The 24229-nt window shown below is 39.7% G+C and overlaps 1 protein-coding gene across 1 annotated transcript in view; it reads right to left on the bottom strand.

The window, feature by feature from the left end:
- The window catches only part of Pik3c2g (phosphatidylinositol-4-phosphate 3-kinase catalytic subunit type 2 gamma), a 336855-nt gene that overhangs the window by 295083 nt on the left and 17543 nt on the right, over positions 1–24229 (bottom strand). The window contains exons 5-6 of the mRNA XM_045139435.1: positions 13771–13873; positions 6911–6981 (exon numbers count right to left, since the gene is read on the bottom strand). Coding sequence (XP_044995370.1) covers positions 6911–6981; positions 13771–13873 — 174 coding nt within the window. The remainder of the gene's footprint in view (positions 1–6910; positions 6982–13770; positions 13874–24229) is intronic.

The raw sequence follows: 24229 nt of genomic DNA, 5'->3' as shown, positions 1-24229 counted from the left end.
ACGTCCCCCATAGGTTAATGTGTTTGAACCCTTGGTCCCCGGCTACTTGGGAAGGTTGTGGAACCATCAGGAGATGGAGCTTAGCTGGCAAAGGCATGCCACTGTGACAGCTCAGCTTGCCATTCTGCTTTCTCTCCTCCATGCTGACGTGAGGGTCTGAGCTGGCTTCCTGCTCTCGTCTGCCATGATTCCCTGCCATGACAGGTTCTATCTCCCAAAACTAAGACAAATGAAACTATTTCCTTCACTCAGTTGCTTCATCTTGGGTATGTTGTCTTCACAACGAGCAGGTGCGGAACACTAGTCCCAAGAAGCGGGGCTGCTGCAGTAAACGTAACCCGGGCGGTCCTTGTCTGCCACAGCTGGCTTAATGGACGGGTGTGGGAAGGTCTGCAACTAGAGTAGAAAGGAGCTGGCTTGAGGAAAGAATGTAGAACGTGGAACACAAGAGTGGAAAAGCCTCACAATGCTGTAGCCAGAGCTTGATGTGCCTTTATGGTGAGAGTTTGAAAGACCAGAAGTTAGAGAGAAATGTTGACTGCGGAAGCTTGGCTTATATTGTTCCAGTGGAGAAAAAAGATTTTATAGAGAACTATGTTAGTAGAAGTTCATGTGACTTTCTGGCAAGGAAACTGATTATATTCTGCTCATGGCTTGAAAACTGGAGCAAAATTAAATTTAAAAATAATGGACTAAGCCAGAAATGTGGCACATGCCTTTAATCCCAGCACTTGGGGTCAGACATAGGAGGATCACCATGAGTTCAAGGCCACCTTGAGACTACATAGTAAATTCCAGGTCAGCCTGTACTACAGCAAGACCCTACCTTGGAAGGGAAAAAAACCAGGAAAGGAAGGGAGGAAGGAAGGAAGGAAGGAAGGAAGGGAGGGAGGGAGGGAGGGAGGGAGGGAGGGAGGGAGGGAGGGAGGAAGGAAGGAAGGAAGGAAGGAAGGAAGAAAGAAAGAAAGAAAGAAAGAAAGAAAGAAAGAAAGAAAGAAAGAAAAGGAGAAAGGTAAAAGAAAAGAAGTAATGGACTAATGTGATTGGTGGAGGAAATTTCAAGGCAGAACTGCATTGAGTCTGTTGTGTGCCATTTTTGAACTTCCCTGATTCAAATCTACAATAAAATAGAACAAAATGGGGAGAAGAAAGATATAAAAAATATAAAGTTTGGCATAGAAGAAAAGGTGAACAAACTTGAAGTTTAAGGCATAGAAACTGAAGCTTCTGCTATTGTAACTTTCAAGAGATTACAACTATTAAGAAAAGCCAATTTCTCTGCACTGGGACACTAGGAAGGAAGTCCCAAGGATAATATGGAACCCATTTAAAGGTCACAATTACAATGCAAGTTATTATAAAAGGATAAGGCCTGAATTAAGAATGCGGAAAAAAAAAAGATGTCTCTGGTCTCTGATATCAGCATAGAGAGATGGCTACATCAGTGTTCAATGGGTGCCAGGCTTCACTATAATCTGACAACAGATCTTGTCAGCACTGCCCACATGATACTGGTTTGGGAAGAATGAAAAATGTAAGATGTAGGGTGTCATGGAGTATTGCACCACTATTCTGACAGAAGCTGCTGAGGCTGAGCCGTGAGAGGTAGGGTTGGGTTCCCACATGAGTACAGTGAGGGGCTAGTGCATGATGTCCACCCTGGACAGCTGTGGACTCAAGAAACATCCTGCCCCAGGATAGAGGCCACAGGCAACACAGGGGGAAGTAGCTAAGCCTTTGGGAGCAAAGAGGATTTCATTATGAATACTGGATATCGGACATGGAATGCTTTGGTGTTTTTCTTGCTGGGCTTCAGTCTTGCTTTGGTCTAATCTTTCCCTGGTATGCTCCCATTCCCTCCCTTTTGGAAGATGAATGTTCCTTCTGCACTATTCTATGTTTGAAGTATACATCTTGTGCTTTGAGTTTATAAGGCTCACAGTTAAATTGCCTTGAGTCTCAAATTAGGCTTCGGAATTCAGACTTCTTGTTGTAGTGCTTGGGATTGAAGCCAGGACTTTGTGCATGCTACCCAAGCACTCTGCCACTGAGCCAACCCCCCAACCCAGGAAATTTAGTGTTGGAACTAATAAGACGGCTTGAATGTAAATGTTCCCATAGGCTTTGTGGAACTTTTAGGAGGTGGAGCCTTGCTGACAAGCTGTGGCACCAGGAGTGAGCTCTTACCGTGTTCCATCCGGGCTCCCTTGTTATTCTCTCCCTCTTTCCTACTTTGTCTCTCTCTCCTTTCTTCATGCTGATGTGATCACACAAGCAGTCTGCCATGCCTTTCCCACAGTTATGGACCCTACTCTCTGGAACTATAAGCCCAATTAAATACTTTCCTTTCATAAGTTACTTCTTGTCAAGTGGTTTGTCCCAGAAGTGAGAAAGTAATTGATTTTTAAATCAGTTTATATTTTAAAAAGCTCGAAAACCCATGCAAAGAATTCTTATATCAACCCATCACATTCTACACACTTGCTGTAGCATTCTCTAAAAGATATTTTATTTACATCTGTCCATGTTTAGTCCCAACAAAGCACATAGTTCATGTGTATGACTTGACAGATTACAAACTCATTTTATAAACTTTAGCTCCAAAGAAGTATTGAAAAATTAACCAAACCTCTCAAAGACTAATCATTACATTAAACTAATATTAATTCAAAGTGCAATGGTGCAGTGGTTGTCCACTGGCTGCAAAGTGGAAGGAGTTTAGTGTGAAATATATATCTGGTCTTTTTTCTGGTATATCTTTGATAGGTGACTAAGCTCATTGCTGACCTACACCTCTGCTGCCTATGAGAAAACAGTTGCTCACTGGAATGAACCAGGTCAAGTTAGGTTAGGATTTTTAGCCCTGTTCTCCAGCTACTGTGGGATGAATGTTAAAATGATCACAGGTGCCCAGATATTCAATTATTCAGATATTGTGAAGTCCCCATTAGAGTCCAAAAGGACAGGGTTTGAAGGACTTCCTCAAGAAGTTTCAGGAAAGTAGTTTACCTGAAGAAGGTGTGACAACAGGGAGACTTCTCCCACTTTGTCTCATTCCATCCCTTCCTCCCTGACCTTGACAATAGGTGACAATAGAATTACTTGTATCCCTGAGTTATGTGAACCAACCATGAACCTAGGAACCTAGTTTATATCTGTCTATAATCACAAGTGATAGAAGATGGAGCTTGTGACTGGCATCTGAAATGATGGAGGCATCTCAAGGACTAAGCTCTTAGCTTGTGTGGTGTGGTGCATTTCTAGGGAGTTACCAGCAGAGCTGAACTGAATTGGACGACACTGCATAGTTGATCATTTACTTGTAGGTGGGGAAAATGTAAACACACTTTTAGGATCAAAAGATATGTCTGTGTTCATTATGTAAGACTAGAGGAAAAGTGATTTTTTCTAAATCCAAAAGAAATTCATAAATCCATGAAGATATATAATGACATAAAGAAATGCTAAATATGAAAAATCTCATAAAGAATTGCATTTGGTAGCTGGAGAGATGGCTTAGCAGTTAAGCGCTAGCCTGTGAAGCCTAAGGACCCCAGTTTGAGGCTCGATTCTCCAGGGCCCACGTTAGCCAGATGCACAAGGGGCCTATGCATCTGGAGTTCATTTGCAGTGGCTGGAGTCCCTGGTGCGCCCATTCTCTCTCTCTCTCTCTCTCTCTCTTTCTCTCTCTCTCTCTCTCTGCCTCTTCCTCTCTCTGTCTGTCGCTGTCAAATAAATAAATAAAAATAAACAAAAAATTGAAAAAAAAAGAATTGCATTTGGAATTAATGGCATATGGTTATGAGTAACCAGATTGTCGCAGACACCAAAACTCTGCACTTTTCTTTTCAAAGCTCTCTTATTTTTTCTCAGCTTTGTCTTTGCTTACGTGAGATGTTTGTGATTTGAGCAGAGATTCACTTTTCAAAATATTTTCCAAAGCATTCTGAACTTGACCTGTTTGTTTGAACTGAAAAGCTGCGAGTTGAATTGAATAATGATTAATCAAAAAATAATGATTAACAAAAAATTACCTAGTATTTAAAACCCATTGATGCGTTTTTCAATGGCTGCCTTCCCACTTCCTGTCCATTATAACTTTAGTTGTCAGGTCAAAGACAAAAATATGTGGAATACGAACAAGTCAGTGGAGATGGAGAAAAATGTGTGCTTGCAAATAAAATCTGCTGCTATCTTTGATCTCTTTTTTTTGTGGTACTTTATCTAGTTTACAGAAAAAGAAATATGAAATTGTGATGGTAGGTGACGTACTCAACTTCTAACATTTTATAGAAAAGGGGACCAAAATCAAAGTTTTGGCTTTCTAGTCCATCAAGAGCTTGGTTTTTCAAGGTAGGGTTTCACTCTAGTCCAGGCTGACCTGGAACTCACTATGTAATCACAGGGTGGCCTTGAACTCATGGCGATCCTCCTACCTCTGCCTCCCAAGTATTGGGATTAAAGGATATGCAACTATGCCTGGCTTTTGTTTATTTACTTTTTGAGACAGACAAGATGTGGCTAGGTAGCCTAGGCTTGCCTCAATCTTGCAATCTTTCTGCCTTTCCCCCGCCCAGTGCTGGGATTATAGGCATATACCACCACGCCTGGGTAGTGCTTGGTTTTCTGACCACTCATCATTGTTTCTGAGGACAGGAGACAGAGTAGCAATGTTGCTCACAGACGAGCCCCACCGTGGAAATCAGGGGGTGGGAAAGGTCCTGTGCCAGGCAATTCTGATGAGGTGGGAATATAAGGGGAGTGGAGAGCGCCCTCACTCACTCACTCACTGGTTCTCATCCAGCCTGCCGCACTGATCTGTACAATGGTTGACAAACGTTTGAACTTCTCTGTCGTTCTCCTCATAAAGGGGGGGCAAAAGCCCCTGCATTATTGTCCACTGGCTGCAAAGTGGAAGGAGTTTAGTGTGAACGGGTGTGTTCTAACCTCACGCAGGAGACCTTTCACACTTCTGTGGTTTAAACTGTGGACACTTGTCCATGCGCAGTGGCCAAAGCCTTTAGACAAAATGAGGACTTTCTTCTTTGAGCCATTTTCTCACAGCCTCTGTTTCTTGAATCTGTGTGCCAGGTGCCAGTCGTAAGTTCCAACAGCCTCCAACCAAACCATTCAACATCGCGCCTCATCTCTCGGGAATAATTAACTTTTAAAATTTCTTTGTTTATTTTTAATTATTTATTTGAGAGCGACAGACAGAGAAAGAGGAAGAGACAGAGAGAGAGAATGGCCACACCAGGGCCTCCAGCCACTGCAAACGAACTCCAGATGCATGTGCCTCCTTGTGCATCTGGCTAACGTGGGTCCTGGGGAACCGAGCCTCGAACCAGGGTCTTGAGGCTTCACAGGCAAGTGCTTAACTGCTAAGCCATCTCTCCAGCCCAGGAATAATTAACTTTTAAAAGAATTATTATATTGATATTGTTCCATCTCACTCATGGTATCTTTCTTTCTCTCCTTTCTGTTCTTTGTTTTCTAGCTAAATTTATTTATTAAAAGGAAACTATAGCTTTTCCTAACTACTGCATCTCTACAGCACATACGTGGTTCATCTAAACAGCTATGAAGTAAACATTTGGATTAGGTGGTTAGGTGCCAGTCCTTTGTAGTCCTAGCAATTTTGTGATGTTTGAGTGTTTTCAGGGAGGTAGTGGGAGAGAATCACACATGGAAAAACAGGTAATATCTGTCGCTTTCTTCTTGCTGTGAACAAAGATCTGACCAGAAGCAACTTAGGGAAGGAGAATTTGTTTTAGATGACAGTTCAACACGGTAGAGCCCGTCGTGACAGAGGACATGGCGAGGACAGGAAGCCTGTGTAACGATGGAAGCAGAAGCAGAGAAAAGCACAGCCAGTGGGCTGGACTATAGCACCAGAAGGCAAGGCCAAGCCCTGCGACACGCCCTTCAGCAAAACGGTGCCAAAGGTTCCACAATATTCTCAAACAATCCCAACAGCTAGAGCGTAAGTATTCAAACACAGGAGCCCGATGGGGACATTTTACACTCAAATCACCACATATGGCCTGTGGCAAATTCAGGTAGATTTGAACATATGACTTGAGTAGCCTGGACAAGCTATTGGACCTCTTGGAATTTCAGGTTCCTCGACTCTGAGGCAGGATCATGTGGATGACCCAGGGTTTGGGAGAAACTTAGCTGAGATGATGTATGTGAGGTGTGTAGAAACTTTACCAAAGGGTGCCTATTATTAATATTCAGCAAAAACAATTTAAACTAATTTTTTTACAAAGATTTATGATAAATTCATCCCATACTCTATTTTTTTTTTACTAGTTTAGCTCAGAATTGTTTAATTCCAGATATACCCAAACTAGAAAACTAAAATCCTCCCCCTGGTTAGTTTCTTGATGGGACTATTCTTCCAGACAGTGCATTGTTCATTTGGGTGTAAGAATCAATTATGAAATGCCCGTTCCCCATCACTTCAGTTTTCCAATTTGAATTCACATGCCTCTGTTTATGATATACCAATTATCTTCAAGGAGTTTTGGAAGGAATTTTAAGCAGGAGGCAACGACTTTTAAAAGTATGGAAACTCTTTTTTTTTTTTTCCAAAAGCTTAGTGACACACGCATACCCAAATTCATAAAATGAGTAAGAAATCCTTGAAACTGTAATACCAGGAAGAGAGATGCTTCAAAATGAAAGTTAGATTGTTCAGGAAGGTGTTAGAAGCTCTTGAGCTGTATCTGAAGCATTGTTAAGAATAGATAATTATGAATAGAATTTGCAAAGGGAGATGTCTATTAGCATCACATCAGTGCCCCCAACGAAAGGACAGTTTTTACAACAAACTGAAAAATATTATGATTTGGCATTTGAGGAATCAGTGAGAAAGTCATTTTGGCAAAGAAATAAAATAACTTACTTGGAAACTTTCCAAATATACGTAAATTCCAGAAGCTGGTTTAGAGAAAACTGACTGTGGTCATCCTCATGCTGTAAAGAGCAGAATATATTAATATTTATGGGGTGAATAGGAATGAGTTCCAGATAAAAATAGGCTTGTATCTTCCCACTGTCATTTTACTCACCTCTTTTGATAACCCACAATCCATCATTGTTATACCTTGTCTTAAAGAACTTAACAAGAGTTTAGCTATATCTGCTTTTGCTTCAGGCTGAAACAGAGCTGAGTTTGAGGACAGATTTAGAGGACAGAGGGAAAACCTGGGAACATCCTCAAGGCCTAACATTACAAACCAGTTCTTCTCCTCATTCTCTTTGTTTCCTCCTCCTCCTCATCTCTCTTCCTCATCTCTTCCCTTCTCCTACTGCTACTTTAGAGGCCAAGCACCTCATAACAGTGTAAGACTTAGCCTGCCAATTAATCTGACAGACACCTGACTGACAGCATTTCCATATTCACAGTATCTTGCCACCAACATGTGAGTATAAAGGAGCTTTGCATTGAAAAGAATACTCAGTTGTTCCAGTAAATGACAAAAGCTGAGTTTGCTGAGTCTCTGAGGGGGCTCTGGACTTGGACTTCTGGGCAATGCTGGAATGATTCAGACTTTCAGGACTCTTGGGCATGGGCAGAATATATTTTTCCTTGTAAGATGGACATGAACCTTTGGGGACAGTGGCATACTGCTATGATTGGGATCTTTATTTAACTTTTTTTTGTTTATTTTTATTTATTTATTTGAGAGTGACAGACACAGAGAGAAAGGCAGATAGAGAGAGAACGGGCACACCAGGACCTCCAGCCACTGCAAACAAACACCAGACGCATGCACCCCCTTGTGCATCTGTCTAACGTGAGTACTGGGGAATCGAGCCTCGAACCGGGGTCCTTAGGCTTCATAGGCAAGTGCTTAACCACTAAGCCATCTCTCCAGCCCTATGATTGCGATCTTAAGTGTTTATCAAAGCCTCATGTTTTTATAATTTGGTTTCAAGGTAAAATAAGTGAAAGGAGGTGGAACTTTTAAGAGGTAGGATCCAGGAACCCAGTGGGTGTCAATATGTCACTAGGAGTGTGCCCTATGAGTAGGGGCCTCCTCTTCCTTCTTTTGATTTTCCTCCACAGTTCATAATGAGGTGAGTGATTCTTTTTTCTCTCATACACTACTTCTGTGATGTGTTGGTTTGTGACAGGCCCACAGACTATGTGGACAGTGGGTTATGGGCGGGGACCTCTAAAATTAACCCAAACAAACCTTTTTTAGTTTATAACTTGATTTTCCCTGGGTGCTTATTAAAGCAACAGAAAACCTCCAGAAATATTGTGGTATATGCATTATTTTTTCATAATGCACCAATGTCCATATTATTTAGTATTTTCCACAACATAAGTAAAATTTTACATATTTAAATACAAACTAATTTTAAGAAACTGTAGAATTTTCAATACTAGGAAATGAAATACTATGCTACCTAACAGTTTAACTTTCTGCTACCAGTAGCTAATTCTGATGTAATCCTACTAGGGTTGGGCACTGACCTAAGCTATTCCATCATATTCCTCCAGTGAGCTCCAACAATAACTAGATCAGGTACATACTATTGTCATTTCTCTTTTTAGATGAAGTTAAGGTGGAGAGAATGCGATGACTTTTATTTTGAGGTAGGGTTTCCCTCTGGCTCAGGCTGACCTGGAATTCACTGTATAGTCTTATGGTGGCCTTGAACTCGTGGAGATCCTCCTACCTCTATCCCCCAAGGGCTGGGATTAAAGGTGCACACCACTATGCCCGGCTGCGATGATTTGAATTATTCCATAACTGAACACAGGATTCAAGCATGTTGCCAAATTATTAAATTGAATACTCCTCAAATCTTATGGTCAAAGTTAGGCTCTGTATCCAGGATTCAGACACAGGCACTATATCCACATCCAGTCCTCAAATTCTCCTATGTCAGGTGCTCCTATGTCTAATTTGCAAAGCACACATGCAGATTATTTCAAAGCACATGTATTCATTGAACTTTATCATATGTATTTGTTTAGTGTCTGGGTCTCTGCTGGGATATGAACAGCTCATTCTAGAGAAGGCACTGCAATATTGTGTTCATTGTTTTTGTCTAGTGTCTAGAACAGCGTCTGATATGCAGTAAGTACTCAATTACTATTTGTTTAATGAACGAATGAATGACCAATCTGTATGATTTCTAGGATGGAATTATGGATTCCAGTTAGGCTCATGGGCCTTTCATGTACCCTATGAAGTCCCTGAAAATAAGTATTATATATGGCATGCAAAACATAATTAATATTTTAAATTATTCAATTATTAATGCATTATATGTATAAGTTCTTATGCTAGTTCTTTGAAATAAAGCCTTCAAGATTTTGGTAAAATGTAATATTTTCTCCTTCATAAGGGAATACTGAAAATATCAGGAAGGAGTCAGAATTTGGAAAGATGGAGCCATGGGCTGCCTTTCTCTCACTCTATGGGAAGGTGATCCTTGCACTCCATTGGGAGTCCGGGCCTGTTGATTCCCCTAGCTGAAATCTCTTTGGCTCTGTTCTATGTTGTGAGTAGCCTAGAGCCTTTTGCAGAGGAATTACATAGTGATTACTGCAAAAGACTGGAGCCTGTACCATACCTTTACATGGGGCATGCTACACTTCTTTTAAACAACAGTACAAGGCTAAGAAAGGTGATAGATGAGAAATGATATTCATACTCTTTATCTATAATTTCCTTTTGTTGAATTACTGATTACTGAAGAAATGCTGGTATTTAGTATAGGAAGTAAAAGTACATGAGTAAAATTAGCATGTGGTGTATATAAAACCTTGAGCCTAATAATCCTGATTCTAATACCACATTGAAAAATAGGCTTTGATGGTGATAATGATGCATCCTGACACAACTACCTATTTATCACTAGACAAAGACAGCATCAATAACAAAACAGTCTGGCATAATGAGTTTTATGGCCAGATTTCTTTTTTTTTAATATATTTTGGTCTGTGGGGATAGCTTAGAGATTAAGCTGTCTGCCTGCAAAGCCAAAGGACCCAGGTTCAATTCTCCAGGAACCACATAAGCCAGATGCACAAGGTGGTGAATGTGTCTGGAGTTCGTTTGCAGCAGCTGGAGGCAATGCATGTTAATTCTCTCTCTCTCTCTCTCTCTTTCTCTTCCCCTCTCAAATAAATTTAAAAATATTTATTTATTTATTTAAGAGATTGAGAGAAGCAGGTGAGAGAGAGAGAATGGGCACACCAGCCTCTCTAGCCAATGCAAATGAACTCCAGGCACATGTGCTACCTTGTGCATCTGGCTTTATGTTGTTAGTAGGGAGTCAAACACAGGTCCTTTAGGCTTTGCAGGCAAGCATCTTAACCACTGACCCATGTCTTCAGTCAATGACCAGGTTTCTTTTGCTCAAGTCCTCCTTCCCTTGTTTGCCAGCCATGAGACTTCCAACCACTTAATTCAGCTTTTGACTCTTCAGCATTTTTAATCATAGGTGATGGGAAGATAGTAGTACTTATGACTTGGTTCTCCACTTTGTCTATTTAATGATTTTAAAGAACTGAGAGCTGTTCCTAATTGTGGTGGTTTGAATAGAATAGGTGGCCCCCAATATATTCAGTTCTTTATTGTTTGTAGTTTTCATCTGCTGGCTACCTGGCTGGAGGCAATGTCTCTGGGTAGATCTTTAGGTGTGGTGGTGGGTTTCAGATTTCAATCTAAAGATATGCAAAATGTGCCTAGCTGGAGTACCTGAAGTGTGCTGTGGCTTTTGTTTTGTGGCTTGGGGCTTGTGCCCCCCCCCCCCCCCCCCCCCCCCCCCCCCCCCCCCCCCCCGCTTGGGCCTGTGAAGGCAGGCTGGCTTCTTCTGCCATTATGGAACTTCCCCTGGATCTGTAAGCTTCAATAAATATCCCTTCCTCCATAGCTGAGCCTGGTCTGGAAGTTCATCTCAGTGAACCTGAAGCTGTCTGCAACACTAATACATGCATAATATGGTTAGTTACCTGTAAGTCCCAACAGTACACCTGACTTGAACTATATGAATATCACTATGAAAAAAATACAAATATAAACAAAGCTAGATGCTAACAAATTGACTTAAAACTAACATTCAAAGCAACTAAGAGTAGTGTGTAAATCTAAGCATGCTCCACGGGAGCTGACAGCACAACGCAAGCTTGGAAGATGCAAACGTGGGTTCAAATTCAACTTTCTTTCCTCACCAGGACCAGCACTGTCATCTTGAGGAAGGGGTGTGGTTTGAATGCAAAATGTTGCCCCATGCATTTGAATGCCAGAGGCACAGCTGCTTAGTGCTATTTGGGAGGGTTGAGCACTCTTACGAGGTGGCACCTTGCTGGAGGAAGCTCGAAGTCCTATGGCCTGGTCCTGCTGATAGGCAGAGCTCCACGTTGTAGGAAGTGTAGTCAGGGTCTCATGCCCTCCAGGACAGGCAACCATTGATCTTTTATGTTGTCTGACACGGACTCATCAGGAAGCTGGCTGGTCACTTGGTGGCCATTATGTCCTCATTTCCTGTACCCACAACTTCCTTAGACTCTTGTTGAGATACCCACCTCCTCACTTCCATAGAATTTTGGTGGGCTGTGCGTGAGTCTGTGCAAATATCACCTTACCTCTTCACTAATAAGAGATCCACTGATGCATGTTAAGCCTATTGAAGCCTGTAACTGTTCAATGCCTAATTCCCATCTGGCTACCACTCACGCTTAATCCGAAATAGGAAAGACGCTGCAATGACCCGCATCCACTGGCAACTATTTTTGAGTCCCCATCCCCACGCACAGGGGGCATTGTTCTACTTCTTTCCAGTGACTCTTGTATGTCCTTCTTGGCATGCCTTCCTTCTCCCATTGTTTGCCATGCTGTGCCAGTGGCTTGTGGTAGTTTAGTCACCATTGAGTGTCCCATAGCCTAACACCCAAGATAAGCCCTCTCAGAGTAGAGAAAACATCCCTGGTTCTAAAAGCTTTCACCAGTCCCTTCTGTTCACCCTCTGCTTAACGACCACAGATACAATGACAACCACTGGATTCCTGAATCCTAACACTGTCTTCCCAGCCATGGTTCTCTGAAAATTTAACCCAGAGAAAATGTTTCCTTTCTTAAAATGCTTTTTGTCAGGTCATACCAAACAGAAAAATAATTAATACAGAAAGTAACACTTCTCTGTGATTCTGTTTCCTTATTTTTTTAGTAGTGTTTGACCAATGTAATTGTAAAGATTAAATGAGATAGAAATGGCAAAGTCTTAGGCATAATCCATCATAATATATTACATCAGTGTCATAGTGATAGATATGTTAAAATAAATCTTAATTTATATGTGGCTCATATGCAAGTGATCTCTGGATGACCACACTAAATAAATACCTTCTAAGCTAACAGTAAACTAGAGTCATAGGCTTTTTCTCTTGCTCACTCATGTTTCAATGAAATATGAATTCAACTTTTTTTGCAAAATTAAGGCAATTTAAATTTAAATTTAAATAACTTTAAGCTAAGAAAAAGAACCTTAAGCTTATTCCTGTTGAGGGTATTAGATTACTTGATACTATAATTTGTTTTTTGGATGCGTGGCCCTGGAGCTGTCAACAACTGTCAAAATGTAAACCAGATCCAGAAAATATTTCTAAATAACTAGCTATCTTTTGGCCTCATTATGTTCTATCTCACTTTGATATATTGCAGTCTAATGTACTGACACTTTTTTATGATGAAACACCTCATACTAGAAAACAAAGAACGATGCAGTAGAAAAATTGCTTATCTGATGAAAATGACAGAGGAATAGGTTTTTTTGCTTTAAAGCAGGTAATTTGAGGATTCTGTAGATAAAATCTGGCAAAATATGAAAGTTCACTACATACTGTACAATATGGGATGCACATATCTGAAGACATCACACAGGGAAAGCATGAAATTCTATCATTAAGGCATAGTCATCACTTTCTAGGTAGATTATTGCATACCGTATGAATATCAATCTTTCCTGAACACGTTGACACAGGTGTAAACAGTCTTTACACAGAGCAAAAGCTGAGTTATGTTATGCTCTCAATGACTTTATACTTCCTATGCCCTTTATTTCTAAGTGAATGCTTAGAAATATACATATGACTATGTCATTCAGTGTCCCCCAAAGAATTTACCTAAGATTGCCTTGCTATTCGGCAGAGCATTATTAATCTGCATGGATTGATATAGCAAAATACTACCATAGACAGAACAGATTCACAATGCAGTAATTTGTGTTATACAGTTCTGGAGGCCAGGAAGTTTGAGATCAATATGAGAGCCTTCCACCTGTGTTATAGATAGCATCTTCTTGCTGTATCCAAATAGGGAAGAGTGAGAGAGAGAGGGGGGGGGAGGGAGAGAGAGAGAGAGGTGTGTTGAGGAGCCTAACCTCTTGTAAGATCATTTCATCATAGAAATCTTACCATTGTCTCAATCCAATTGCCACTCGCAGACTTCACCTCCTTTACCCATCTACTGTTTCTACAGGGTAAGACCTTCAGCATATAATTTTTTTAGGTGACACAAACATTCATTCTTTTACACTAAGGTCGCACCAATTCATGCTATTGCTTCCGTCTAACTATCAGGCATTTAGATTAAATATTTCATCTCGTTTCAGTCACTATACTCAAATACACACCTGCTCATTAAGCTAAATAATTCAAAATTGGCATCAAGTCATTAAAATAGGAATGTTGTTCTCAAACATAGCAATTTGGCCATGGAAACTGTTGCTCAGATATCTTACCGTTCGAGATAACTTTCCTGGAGCATTCATATTGTTCTGAAGTCCAAGTTGAATAATGTGTTTTTCTTTCTGAAACACTCTGTGGCTCCCTAAATAGTGGCCACTGTAAAGAAAAAAAAGAAGAAAAAAGATGTCACATCCTCCCACAACACTCCAAGTGCACTAAGTACATGTTCCCATTGGCTTCATTACATTTTAGTTTTGGAATATGGTCTACTAAGTTCTGGTAAAATAGATGTGTGAGTTGAGTGTATGTTAATAAATATTAATAGGGGAGATTTTTAGATAGATACAGATGAAAACACTGAGCTTTCATTCATTTAGTTATAAAATGTTTACCTTTCCAGGGAGACTAAAACATAGCAGTAATTTGAGTGTAAAATGTCACTATAGGTATTTTCAATACTTAACCCCCAGCTGGCATTACTGTTCAGGAAGATTATGGAGCCTTGCTGGGGGATGTGAGGGACTGGAGGGCAGCATTGGGGTGTTTATAGCACAGCTCCGCTTGCCTTGGTCACTCTTGTGACTTCTCTGGTGACATGATGGTGTGAGACATTTTCTTCCTCCTCTCATGCTTACTGTGCCATGATCAATTTTCCCTCCAAATTGTAGGCTGAAAATGAACCCTTTTCTTATCTTTAGGTTTTTTTTTTTGAAATTTATTTTCAGAGAGAGAAAAACAAAATAAAAGAAGAAGCAGATAAAGAGAATGGGTGTACCACGGCCTCCAGCCACTGCAAACGGAAGCCAGGCGCATGTGCCACCCTGTACATCTGGCTTACGCAGGTACTGGAGAATTGAATCTGGGTCCTTAAGCTTTGCAGGCAAGTGCCTTAACTGCTAAGCCATCTCTCCAGCCTAACCTTTTCCCCCTCTTTTTTTTTTTTTTTTTTTTTAAATAAAAGCAGTTTCTGGTTAGGCATCTTATCCAAGAGATGAGAAAATAAATGATACATATAATAAAGAATGTATCAAATGGTAAGAGTCTGAAGGTCTAGCTGATGCCATGTGCTCTGTGTGGGAACCTGTGTCCAGGAATCAGAATTATGTGGAAATATCTGGTGCTGTGCACACACATTTACTAGCCCTGTGATGTATGCACTTCAATTACACCAAAATGATCGGAAATTAAACATTGTTCTCTCTGGAGCTGAGATATTAATGTCCCTGTGAAAGGATGAACAAGAAGATTATATAGAAAAAGAATCCCTTCATATTTCAGATATTCTTAAAACATAAGTATATCTGAGCAAATATAACTTATTTGCTAAGCACAAATTACATGATGGATACAATGAATTGTTTTAAAACACATTAACTGAAGCCAGTATGATTCCTCTGTGAAATGAAGGTCTTTTACTACATAATCTCCATTTATAGCTATGAATATCTCTGCATCTTAGTTATTAAAAAGGATGGATTATGGTAATGTGCTTTATGTTAATGTATTTTGTTTAAAGAACCTTATATGAAAGATTACAGGAGAAAAAAATTGATGTACACATTTGGGGACTTTATGGTGATAATTCCTAAAATACAGCTTTCTAGCAATGCCAGAGAACTACATCATTACTCTGCTCATATAAATGAAATTCTCTTCAACATTTTATCAAAATTAAAATATTAAAAATTTTGTTAGTAGTACCTAAGTGTTGTATCATTTTATATTGACACTAACGATTTTGGTTGTCATGATCTGGAGCTGAGACATAGTGACACACACAACTGCTGCTCCTCTTCACTGGTTAATGTGTAGTGAGCATAAAGCACAGAATCTTGAGCAAATTAACAAGAGCAAGAATGTAAAATATCTCCATAGAATTCTTGACAATATGTTAAAATAACACTTTGGAACTGGACATGGTGGCACACACCTTTAATCCCAGCACTTGGGAAGCAAAGGCAGGAGGATTGGTGTGAGCTTGACTTGAGACTACATAGTGAATTCCAGGTCAGCCTGGGCTAGAGTGAGACTCTACCTTGAAAAACCAACAACAACAAAATCCCAAACCAACAGAAAACAAAACAATTTGGCTATATCGAATTAAGTGCAGTATTAAACTTGTCACCATTTGTTTGTTCTGCTTTTCATTGGCGTGTAGAATAGTTTAAAGAATGCAATACTTTTATTGGATCACATAATTCTAGAGAAAATTAAAAAAAGAGTGAGAAAAGCATTAAAAGCTGAGAGATAATTTTATGGAGAAATAAAAGAATGGAAAGTAAATTTAATGTTTGAGGGTCATGGATTTTGCAAAAGGTAGGCAGACAGGTTACTGTGCCAAGAGGAAGAGAAAGGAGTGCTTGGCAGGGAGGTGGTCAGTGAGGAGAGAAGGGATTGAGCACTCAATCGACCAACCACAGGAAAGGGTTCATTTCATTCTGAATGGGCATAGGTTTTAAATAGGAATGTCTTATAGGCATTTTATGATAACCATGGATGAAACTTTAGGTATTCAATGAACTGACCTGTTACAATCAAAAGTGAAACATTTTTCCAGGCTGAAGAGATGGTTCATGGTTAAGATGTTTGCTGGCAAAGCCAAAGGACCCAGGTTCAATTCTCGAGTACCCATGTAAAGCTAGATGTACAAGGTGGTGCACACGTCTGGAATTCATTTTCAGTGGCTAGAGGTCCTGACACACTCATCCTGTCTCTCTCTCTCCCCCTGTCTTATTGCTTATTTCTCTCAAATAAATAAATAAATAAGTTTTTTAACATTTAACTTTTTTTCTATTTGCTAGAGCATCAGATATGTGCACAGTCATTATTTATTCTTCCACCAAATATTTGATTATGGATATCTTCTGATTAATATCTTAGGAAACTTATGAATATATTTGTGATTTAAGAAAACGCTCAAAAGTTGAACACATACATAATCACCACCACTTCCTGCTTATAAATAATAGCACATGCTACTGGAAAGCATTTCTGCGGCAATTTATTTCTGTAAGGTGATTGATATCACAAATGCCCAAGTGGTATGCGAACGCTCACATCTGTCTTATGGAAAAGAGGGTTCTTAGTGATGTACAGCTCATGAATATTGATTCCAGTAAGCAAGGTGTGCTCCAGATCCTCACAGTTACAAAAGCTCTTGCTTTGGAATAATATATATCATTGGTTTATAGGACAACATGTAACAAATAATTATTGGGTTTCTTTTTTTGTTTGTTTGTTTGTTTGGTGTTTGTATCTGTCCTCGGAGACAGATCTCACACTATAAAAGAAGCTGGCCTCGAACTCTGAACAATCCACCTGACAGTCTCCTGAGCACAATGATTATAGGCATGAGCCACAGCACATGACCAACGTTTTTTAAAATCATGTACTTAAGTAGTCCAGGGTTGGGGACGTAACTCAGGGGAAGAGTGCGTGGCTGGAATGCACAAGGCTCTGGATTTGATCCCCAGGATCTCCCTCACTAAAACATAAAGGAAGTTGCGTAGGGTGAAATGTTTATATAGCACAGAAAATATAATGCCATTTGACTTTATGAGTGAGAGCAAGGATTACTACCAGCTTTGAAAATATTTCTTCAGGAAACAGTAATTAAACAGGATCTAACCCTTAGCATATGTATGCCGGTGGTATAAGTCAAAGAGAGTAAAATGCCAAAATATGCTGTCGTCAGTGCTGCCTGTGGGGCCGCGCAGCGCCTTCCGAGTGCATGTGAGCACTCCTTTGGCATTGGTATTGCAAAACTTCTATAGAGCTAGATCTAGAGGATTTTTAATTTTTGCCTTCTTTTTATTATTATTAGCTATGTGCACTGTGTGTGAACAACCACGTTGGTACCATCATTAGCGTCCTCCCTGTCCTCTCCCTCCACAGGGACCCTCCTCATTGGGGAATGTGGGTCATGCATTGCGGGGGTAGCTGTTTTCAATTAATGAAACAGATTTACATTTTATATTCATAGTGGTATTTGGAACTGACACAGATCAAAACCAGTTCTATGTTGTTTCCATAAGCCAGATTTCCTCAAGTTTACTGTTGTTTTGATTTTAGTTGAAGGAGGAATACTAAAATTTAAACTTTGTGACTTTGTGTAAATTTCTTTGTTGTCTATTGAGTTTTATTTATTTTTATGTACTTATGAGAGAGAGAGAAAGAGAGAGAGAGAGAGAGAAAGAGAGAAGGAGAAAGAGAAAGAATATAGACAAGCTTTATAGGTCCTTTGGCTGCTGCAAACAACTCCAGACACATGCACTGATTTGTATGTTTGGCTGGCAATGGGTACTGAGGAATCAAACCTTGGGTAGCAGACTTTGCAAGTAATTGCCTTTAACTGCTGAGCCATCTCCCAAGCCCAAATTTCTAAACCTATGGCTTATGGGCATGAGGCATAGGGTCTGGACACAGGTCTTCTGCAGGGTTTACCCTGATACCAATAGCTATTACACAAAAGAGAATTACAACAAATAAATCTGTGTCTTTTCTACTCAAAGGCTCCACTTTTCTTACATTTTCTTTCCATCCTGTAAACACTAATATTTTTTTCATGGTACCTTGCTTACATATGGTTATATTTCTTTATATACCATATACATATTATTTTAGCTTAAAGTAAAATTAAATTGAATGTAAAGCTTTTTAATCATGAAAATGTTACTACATCATCTGCAATGCATCTCTATCCATTACACAGTGACAACAATTAAGTAATAGCATCAATAATCCATGCAAATGCAGTTATCTTAGAGACAGAATCAATACAAAATCATCAAAGTGATGCTAAAATTTTGTGTCCTCTGCAAAAATATTCACTGAGCCCTAGGGAGCTCTCTTTGGGGCATAGCATTAAGAAATATGTGGTGGCCACTATCCCAGGAGGTCAGAAATTGAGATTTGGTTCTATCTCAAGGCTTCTTTATTTTTCCCACAAAAATATCCAAAGGATAATCATTCTATAGATGTTACTATTACAAAATATTCAAGAGCTAAGATTAACATAACCCTGCTGGGCTGGAGAGATGGCTTAGCAGTTATGGCACTTACCTACGAAGCCTAAGGATGTATGTTCAACTCTCCAGATCCCAGGTTAGCCAAACGTACAAAGGTGAGGCAAGCTCAAGGTTACACGTGCACACTAGGTGGCACAAGCCTCTGGTGTTCCATGGCAGTGGCTGAGGAACTGGTGAGCCAGGTCTCTCCTCTCTCTCATTCTTTTTCTCAAAAATAAAAAGAAACAAAATATCCCTGCTAAGATTTATCAATATGAAACTGGAAATTTGAAGTACTATGAGATGTAAAATTTTATTTTCTTTTACCAAAATGTATGGTTTAAAGACTTCACAGACAACTAGGCTACTTAATCTTTAATTAATTCTGAATTGATGAAGGGATTTAATAATTATTGCTAGCTTTGAAAAAAAATGGTGTGTTTCAGTACTAAAAGTAATTAGGTAACTGTATACTGGATAGTTTACATCTAGCTATAATTAAATTAAATTATATACCTACATCCACATCTGATTTTTTTTTTATTTGAGATGACAGAGAGAGAGGGAGAGAAAGAAACAGAGAGAGAATGGGCATGCCAGGTCCTCCAGCCACTGCAAACAAACTCCAGACGCATGCGCCCCCTTGTGCATCTGGCTAACATGGGTCCTGGGGAATCGAGCTTCAAAGTGGGGTCCTTAGGCTTCACAGGCAAGTGCTTAACCACTAAGCCATCTCTCCAGCCCCCCACATCTGATTTTTTAATGTCTTCTTGCAAGCATTCTGAACCAGGTTAGTGATTTCCTTATCAAATCTGTTGGTGGATAATACTTGTACAATTCAGCCCCTGAGGAAACTTTGGGCTGCAGGCTGGGGAGATAGTTCAGATGGAAAGCTGCTTGCTTTGCAAACATGAAGACCTGAGTTAGATTCCTGGTAGGTATCCATATATAATGTGCCTGTAATCCCAACACTGGGGAACTAGGAATATGAGGATCCCTGAAAGTAACTGGCCAGTTAATCTAATCTAATTGGTGAGCTCTGGCCGAGGAGAGACATTGTCTCCAAAAACGTTGATGGCACTCTTCAGAATGGCACCCTAGCTTGTAGGTCTATGCATGTGGGCATGTACACACACACACATGTGAAACTGCACACATGTGAACATCCATACACGTGAAGCAGAAAGCCTGGGGCAGACGTATGCTCTAATTCTTACATGCAGCATAGAACACTGAAAATCACTAGTCTAGAACAGTGAGTGAAGAAAAATCAGATGCAAAGTCTTGTAGTCTGTTATTCTTATTGTGTTTATGTCAATATTAAAAATAATTAGCCAGTTTCACATTGATAAATCTTAGCAGGCATATTTTATTTATTTCCCCATGAGAAAGAGATAGTAAGACCCTCTTACTGAAGATATCACATGCCTGCGTGGCAAAGTCACTGAGAAATCAAGGAGGTGCTGAGCATAAAACCTTCTACCTATAGCTCAGCCAACTGAAAGCTGTAAAAAGCTGCACTGTATGCAGTCTATGGGAGACAGAAGTCATCAGCGGTGAAAACAGTGGATACTGGAAACCTCAAATTTGGCTAGATAGGCCAAATGTCTGAACGAGTGCAATAGTGGCATGTCTGCTCTGGGGGAAACCAACAGCTCTAATTGGACTGAAGGCCCACTCTATGGGAGGGGATATCCTGGTAAGACCATGGGAAACAGGTTCACCAAGGAAACCTTGCTCCATGGTAATCCAACTGGGGCCTGAGAAATCAAAATGCACAAGGAGACAATACTTTTCAAATGATCCAAGCAGTTTCTGGTTTTCAGTTGATTTTGTTTTGCTTTGTTTTGCAAGGTATGGTCTTGCTATATAACCAAGGCTTACCTGGAATTCCCTATGTACTCTCAGGGTGGCCTTGAATTCATGGCAATCCTCCCACCTCTGCCTCCCAAATGCTGGGATTAATGGTGTGTTCCACCATGCCCGGCTTCAGTTGATTTTTTTCTAATTCTTTCTAATTCTCATTTTTCTGGTTCCATACTCCATATTTCATATTGCTAACAATTTTGTACAAAGCTTCTTCTACCTTAAGATAAAACTGATCAGATTTCTGTTCTAATTCTTGAAGTTATTTGTTGTCTCTAATACAGGATATTATACAAAATCTTGTGAGAGGAGGGAGCCAATGAGGGAGGGAGGGAGGGAAAAAGATGAGAGAGAGAGAAGTCATGGGGTATTCTACTTGAGAGAAAAAGTTTAGGATAATAGAAAAGACTGTTAACTGAGTTACAAAAACAACACAACTCATTGATGAGAAAGGGAGTCTTGCCATGCCATGAAATTTACCTTAATTTTGTAGCATTATGAAGTATCAACATGGTAACTACTTTTCAAATGTTTATTATTTATCATTATTATTAACAAGATGTTTCGTATGGATACATCATGTATTGGTCCCCTCTTTTCCCTCGTCCCTGCCCCCATTCCACTGGGGACGCTCCTCAGTGGGGTTGCAGGTATTCCCCATGAGGTTGTAGTTTATGTATTGGGGGATTTGCTGAGATTTCATTTACATGAATGTAGTATTATGAAGCACTGGTATGTTTATTCAGGAGAGCCTAAGTAGTGTGTTGTTTCCTCCACGTGAAGTGTGAGCAGCGGACCAGCAGCGTGGACACTGCCAGAAGTTTGTGATGAAAATGTGTTCTATGATAGTCCAGGCCACCTGCACCAGAATCTGTTTGTAGCAACATCCTCAGGTGGCTCAGATAACATATTAAAGTTAGAGAGCACTCAAAATATCAGTACAAATGCAAAAAAATGTTAATTGGCATATATACAATATATATATATATATTCATATTTAGTGATATTTACCCCTTCAAGATGTTAGATACCAATCCTGGTAAAGATAGGAGAATCCAATAAAATGAGGGAGGAAGCATTAAGTACAGATTCACAAATATACCATTAGCCAAGCTCTGAAAAAAAAACTTCTGATCATGGACAATTTAATTGGGATGATAAAAAGATGGCATTTGCTAAAGTAGGAGTCAGAAAGCCCCCTCACCTGCCCCTTGCCCTTCTGTCATGAAGCATATCACGAAAGCTTCCATCCAGAGATGTAATCCTGAACCCGGAGGAAAGTCACAGCCTGTTCCCCAGAGACACACAGAGGCCAGAAGAATCAGAGCTGGTGGGCCTTGGTCTGTCTTCCTGTCACTGTCTTGTGGCCACACTGTGTTTAACAACACACACCGTGACTAGACTATCATTCCAAAGGCTAACCTAGGAGACACAGGTTTCCACTTATCTAATCTTCCTTTGTGCAGCACCCCAAACTTATGTCAAATACTTTTTTATACTTTTTTCTTGGCATTTTCATAGGCATCTCAACCATGACCTAGAGAAAAGACAGAAAGATTTCTCCCTTTCCAGGTAGCACTTGAAAAGTTAATTGGTTCACAAAGTATTTGTTATACTATTTTATGTGAGAGAGAAAGGAGAAGGGTGGGAATGTGGCCACAGGTTTCTGTTGTCTTTTTTTTTTTTTTTTGAAGTCAGGATCTCATGAGATGCAATTTGAGCTCAAGGTATGTATGCAGCCCATGTTGACTCTGAACTCTGTCTGGATCCACCTGCCTCCATTTCTCATGTGCAGAGAGTCATAATAGTTTTGACAAACATATCTGTGAGAAACAGAGTTGCCTAAATGTTAAGGATTTCTCTTTGATTAATTCAAAATAGGTGAGATATCATGAAGGTAGGAATATAATTTATCTTCATAGAGCAGAGCACGTTGAGAAGTGGGTTCCAATAATATGAGGAGCTCTTAATGTAAAACAAAACTTTCTACATCATTGTATAAGAATAATGGTTGGGCTGGAGGGCTCGCTTAGCAGTTGAAGTGTTTGCCTGCAAAGCCAAAGGAGCCAGGTTCGATTCCCCAGGACACATGTTAGTTAGCCAGATGCACAAGGGGGTGCACATGTCTGAAGTTTGTTTGCAGTGGCCATTCTCTCTCTCTCTATGTCTCTCTTCCTCTTTCTCTGTCAAATAAATCTTTAAAAATATTTTTTTAAAAATGGTGATTCTCTTTGGGCTAGTATCTTTTCCTGCACTAACAATTATATATTTTGTATTTATTTAGTCTTACACTTCAGAGAAGTTGCCATAAATTCAACAGAAAAATCTGTAAACTTTTTAAACTTTTAACTTTTTCATTTGAAATTAAAATCCAACTAAACTTTATTCATACAACATAAAAGAAAAAAAAATGCTGAAAATTCACCTTATCACAAGTATCCCACTCAAAAGTCCATCTTTTGCTCTATCACAAAATTTTACACATCATGCTCAGATATATACAAACACATATATACAAGAGAACAGAGTTATTCCAATGGTAATAGCAATATATTTGTCCACTTAACATGAGACAGTACTCTGTACATAAGTGTCCAATTTCTGTCACCTCAGATCATTACAATCTTTTTTTTTAATCCTAGAGCCCTAACATAACTCTTCCTTATGCCAAGAAATAGCTCCCTATCTACCAAGTTTAAGGCTAATATTTAAACTCTCATCTAGTATTTACTTTCAAATTTGTCTTCCCTTTTTATTCTCCCAAATGCTTCGACCATTTCAAACAGCTTTTATAACTCAATTTCCTTGCACGGATGCACTCTCTGCTATCTTTTGGATATTCCTGTTCTCAGGGTCTTTTCTTTGGTCACTTTCCCTATGTGATTTAACTTCTGAAACCAATGGTTTCCATAGGAAAGTGGACCTTAAGCACAGGAGGTAATGTCGATGCCAGGTCGATTTAGCCATTCCACAATGTGCACATATTTTCAAATACTGTGTTATACATGATGGATATATGCACTTTTTATCAGCCAAAAACAAAAGATTCCATAACTTACGCCATTTTTTTTAAATCCGATTTATTCTTCTGCCTGTTATTTTTCAAGCACTCAGCGTGTCTCAGTGTTGATTAATTACTCTGCGGCTCATGCACTTTGCTTCTCTTAGGTCTGTTCTATTACTGAACTGACCACTACATCTGGTTCTGAAGTCTGTATTTTCCTCTCCCACACCACCACACCACACTTCTAATTCCCACAGTCTAGGGTGCTGGTCCCACCACTGTAAGACCATGTGGACGCTGAACTACCTGTGAAGTCTCTGGCCAGTCATTTGTGCCTCGTTCCATCTTTCACACGCTCAGCGTTGGGTTTTAGTGGCAGCGTCTTGCTAGACTAGCCTTGTACTCCTGATACGCATGTCTGAGCCTCTTGAGAACTATGATGACAAGCACCACACAGCCTGGCTCTGGGCTTTTAACATATTTGTTTCCAGTCACACCATCACTTAAGTGCATTTCCCCCCCGTGGAAATTATTTATTTTCTTAATTTCCTTCTAGCGAAACGTCATGTAGACTGTAGAAATTTAATAAATAAACATTAATAAAAAGTATCTCTTGCTGATTTTTGTCAAAATGTA

This window comes from Jaculus jaculus, chromosome 22 (assembly GCF_020740685.1).
Source record: "Jaculus jaculus isolate mJacJac1 chromosome 22, mJacJac1.mat.Y.cur, whole genome shotgun sequence".
In the NCBI taxonomy this organism is placed as follows: Eukaryota; Metazoa; Chordata; class Mammalia; order Rodentia; family Dipodidae; genus Jaculus; species Jaculus jaculus.
The sequence above is the reverse complement of the archived record's forward strand: the minus strand, read 5'-3'. Positions and strand labels throughout refer to the sequence as shown.